Source organism: Muntiacus reevesi, chromosome 3 (genome assembly GCF_963930625.1).
Source record: "Muntiacus reevesi chromosome 3, mMunRee1.1, whole genome shotgun sequence".
Taxonomy (NCBI): domain Eukaryota; kingdom Metazoa; phylum Chordata; class Mammalia; order Artiodactyla; family Cervidae; genus Muntiacus; species Muntiacus reevesi.
The window spans coordinates 250,618,355-250,622,985 of NC_089251.1; the positions used below are offsets into that span (position 1 = coordinate 250,618,355).

At 45.4% G+C, this 4,631-nt stretch overlaps 1 protein-coding gene across 1 annotated transcript; it reads right to left on the reverse strand.

Annotated features, from left to right (window-relative positions):
- Positions 1-1,628: 1,628 nt before the first annotated feature.
- On the reverse strand, positions 1,629-3,779 carry IFT70B (intraflagellar transport 70B). Its single transcript, XM_065927928.1, has one exon. It carries the CDS (start codon positions 3,777-3,779, stop codon positions 1,782-1,784), a length of 1,998 nt encoding a protein of 665 aa, XP_065784000.1. The 3' UTR covers positions 1,629-1,781.
- Positions 3,780-4,631: the final 852 nt, after the last annotated feature.

The window sequence follows — 4,631 nt, forward strand, 5'->3', positions numbered from 1 at the left end:
GGCAACAGTGAGAGACTTTATTTTGGTGGGCTCCAAAATCACTGCAGATGGTGAATGCAGCCATGAAATTAAAAGACACTTGCTCCTTAAAAGTTGTGACCAATCTAGACAGCATATTAAAAAGCAGAGACTACTTTGCTGACAAAGGTCTGTCAAACTATGGTTTTTCCAGTATGGATGTGAGTGTTGAACTATAAAGAAAGCTGAGTGCCGAAGAATTGATGCTTTTGAACTGTGGTGTTAGAGAAGACTCTTGAGAGTCCTTTGGACTGCAAGGAGATCAAACCAGTCCATCCTAAAGGAAATGAGTCCTGAATATTCATTGGAAGGACTGGTGCTGAAGCTGAAACTCCAATACTTTGGCCACCAGATGCAAAGAACTGCCTCATTGTAAAAGACCCTGATGCTAGGAAAGATTTAAGACAGGAGAAGGACGACGGAGGATGAGATGGTTGGAGGGCATCATCAAGTCAATGGACATGAGTTTGAGCAAGCTCCAGGAGATAGTGAAGGACAGGGAAGCCTTAACATGCTGCAATCCATGGGGTCACAGAGTCGGACTTGACTGAGCGACTGAACTGAACTGAACATCACAACAGGGTTCACTATCTTTCAGTGGAACACTATTAGGTTGGACCATAAAAAATTGCTAGTTTTATAGTTTAAAAACTTCCAAAACCAGCAATTTCATATAATTCAAACTACTTTGTTTTTCTCTAAGCCAGGTCAAGAGTTGGGGTTGACAGATTTATGGAAAGAAAAGGGGTGGGGAAGCAAGGTAAAGCTCTTGTATGGTTCAGAAAATAAAAATGCCTAAGCAGAATGAGTGGGGTTTTCATTGGAAGGGTTGTGGCCATAACACAGCATTATGAATCTACCAGAGGAGGTTTCAGGATTGACCTTTTCATCTGTGATGGAGGTGGAAGAGAAGTTTGGTGGAGTCATGGAAATAGCTTAGATTTTTCTTTTCCTGAGAGGTTACTACACACAACACCAGCATAAACATATCCTAAGTTACAAATACAAACGTGGGAAGCAAGCACTGAGTTCTCATGGAACCTCTGCTATTCCTCACTGTTAAAGGAGAAGAGAGTTATGAAAAACACTGTATGTTGCTTATGTACTCAGATTACTAACAAGTGGAACAAAAGAAAACTATGTAAAATTCTTTGACAACTGTTTATTGTCTCTAAACCACAGCACCATAATTTTGTTAAGGGCACAAGGTCTCCCACTGACTTGCACATTAAAAAAACAGCAGCAACAAAAAAACATTTATAATGTAAGGTATTCTGTTTACATAAAGCATTATATTTTATATTGAGAATTCTGAAAAACATCCTAATGCTATATATGTATTCATTACAAACTATGAATTAGAACACACAATCCCTGAGATTATTAAAAGCCTAGAAATCCTATACATTAACTACAGACTTCTGGGCCTGATAGAACTAGTACCAAGTCCCTGGATAACATAACCCTTATGCAGGTCACTCAAAATACAAAGCAAATGGTAACAGAGAGGGAACATGGGTTCTAACAAGTTCTAATAAAAATAGTGTCCCCAGGGAGTTCTGAATTTTCATAAATGTTTCTAGATGTTCTTACATTTCACTTTGTGAAGATTTTTTAAAAATACTAATTATTTTTATTATAATTTTAAACTGTACAAAGTCCAACATGTAACAAATGTAAAGATGCCACTAGCTAACGAGATAAAAAAACAAGAGTGAAAAACAGATATAAAACCATTATGATAAGGCCACTATCAGACACTACTACATATTCCATCCTATAATATCATAAATCAAAGCTTTTAACTCTCTGGATTCATATGTGACTGTATTCTTTCCAATATGCGTTCTTTCTTCTTCCAGGGTTTCTTCAATAACTGCAGGTATGTCCCTCCCATAAACTTCACAGTGTTCCAAAAACTGAACACATTCTTGAATGACACTGTCACGAATCATGATGGTGTGTTTTGACATGTTTTCTAATAATGACAGGAAGCATCTTTTGGCATAATACCATGTATCAGTTCCTAGTTTTTTATTATAAGGTTCCAAGCTTTTGATAACCCGGGAAATACCAAAGTCATAATTTCCTTTGGCACAGTAAAGCGTCCCTATCACCAAATTCACAATGCAGAGATGGTACATTTTCTTATCTGGATCATCACAGGAGAGCTGCTCTTCCTCCTTTCCAATCTTCCTTATCAACTCCTCAGCTTCTTCATTTTGACTTGTCATAATATATGAAACACACAGGTTGGCCAGCACAACAGCGCTGATATTCAGGATGTTGTCATAATGCTTCTTGACTATTGGCTCATAAAAACCTATGGCTTCTTTGTATTTGTTTTCCTGCATGAACAGAACATGAGCCACATTCAGCTTCCACACATCGTGGTCATTACAGAATTCCACAGATTTGCGGAAGATCTTTTCTACCATTGGGTAATTTTCAAGGTTCCAGTAGATTTTGGCCTGGGCCATCAACACAGGAATGTACTTCTCAAGGGTGTCATCATATTCATTCACTGCCTTTTTGACAGCTTCATCATCTTTATTGTGTCTTGCTTCCTGCACTTGTATGGTAAGTTTCCGGAGCTGTTCAGTCAGCATCCCTGCTAGGCCCTCAAGCTTAAGGAATGCCTCTTCAGGAGCTGTCTGGCAAGTGACCATGGCATCCAAGAAGTCATAGAGATAGGGTGTGAGGAATTCGTAAGTCAAATGGGCATTCTCTGCCAGGACATCTGCTGCCAGGTCAAAATACTCATATTCACAATAGAGCAGCAACAGGTTGCCAAAGGTCTCTGGGGGAAAGGGGTTCTGTTGGAGCAAAAATTGTAGTTTTTCAAACCCTTCTGTGGGCCTGGAATCCATGTTCATTAGTGCCTGATTGTGCAGGGTCACGGGGTCTAACTCTTCCTCTGCCCTTGGTGGCATGTCAGTGAGGGCTTCCTGGGCCGCCTCATAGTTTCTCAGTTGGTATTCTATGGCGGCCCTGAGGTTGAAGGCTTCCACCAGAGCAGTCTGGTGAAGGACTAAGGTGTTGCCAACACTTCGAACATCAATGCCCTCAGTGGTCATGCCCACACCCAGCTCTGGGTGCTGCCGGATGCCATGTTCAATAATCTCCATGATATGCTTTAGGGCAGATGCATACTGTCGGCTGCTGTAATAGGCCAAAGCCAGGTTGTAGGAAAGATCAGGCCGGTAGCCCGAAGCCTGCAGGGCCGCAGAGAACTTGGAACACGCGGCTTCATAATGTCCCTCCTTGTACAGCAAACAACCCAGATTGACCTGGCCATCCAGCTCGTTCTCGCCCCCGCTGTCTTCTCCTCCTTCTCCACTCAGTAGCTGCTCCACCAGGCTCCTGGCCCCGGGCAGGTCGCCTTCGCTGTACTTGATCGCGGCTTGGAGACGGAGGACCCGGTTGTGGTAGGCGGGGTTGTCCAGGAGGAGGAATGCCACGCGGGTGGCCTCTGGGTAGAGGCAGGCTTTGTACAGGGCCTGGGCCTGGTACAGGCGGTACTGCTCCAGCTCCGGGTGCAGCTGGCCCAGCTGCTCATAGCATTCGGCCGCCAGCGCGAACTCCTGTAGGCGGTAGTAGCAGTAGCCCAGCAGCGACAGCCCGGCGCGGCTTCTCGGGCTCCGCTGGAGCTCTCCGCCCAGCAGCTGCACGGCCTCGGCGTACCGGACATCCCGGATGAGCCGGTACACAACCGCGGTGAATTCCCCATCGGGGATCTGCGCACCTCCCAGGCCCGCCATAACCGCCTCCGAGGTTGCTTACGCTCGTTACCACGGCAACAAGACAACCGGAAACGGAAGGCTGCGAAGAAGGTTGGTGTTTTTAATGGACTTTGGGGGGTGGGGGTGGGGTTTGCTCCTAAAGTATTTTGCAGCGGAACGATCAACCTGAGATTGGAAAGAGTCACTAATGTGTGTATCTCAATTATTGGCCTGGTCCCTGAAGACTCCAGAGTGTGAGCGGCGTTAGACGCGAGAGGAAAGACCTCCTGGCCGTTCGAAGACGGAAACTCTACTTCCCGGCATGCACCGGTTCGCGCCGCCAGCGGACGTAGCCGCGCTGCATCCTGGGAGGCGTAGTCTCCTCGGGGGGACCCTGGGGTGAGGGGAGATGAGGTCGTGGTCACCCTCCGTTCTGTGGTAAATGAGGATTGTTGACTGCCTGTTGTGTCTCTGGCGCGGAGGTGGAAGGTTTACGGTTCGAAGTCCCTTCGGTTTTTGAGCCTTTAGACACTGTGCAGTGCATATACATGGTGTTGTTTCACGTTGTTTTGGTGAATGAAACGGGAATGGAAAAAGAGGAATGTCAGTTTGGTATTCTTCCCGAATTACAGTGGACATTCTGTCTTTGGGTCGTCCCGTGGGCGCACTTTCTAAGAACAAAATAGTGCAGCAATCAGGAGTTCTTATTTTGTCGTTTCAGAGGTTGATAGCAGGAAAGAGTGCTTGGAGTTTATGTGATACTTAGGTTTGCCTTTAGTTTCTAGCGCCTCAGCTCCTGCTCCCACTACCCCTCCCGCTCCCCCCGTTTTTCCGTAACTACAAATATTACCGAGTTCATTTTAGCGTTTAAACTTGGCTCTGTGGTCTGCC

Bases quoted from the DNA above. Each gene is read 5' to 3' on its own strand.
- IFT70B (XM_065927928.1), bottom strand. From the start codon at position 3,779: ATGGCGGGCCTGGGAGGTGCGCAGATCCCCGATGGGGAATTCACCGCG.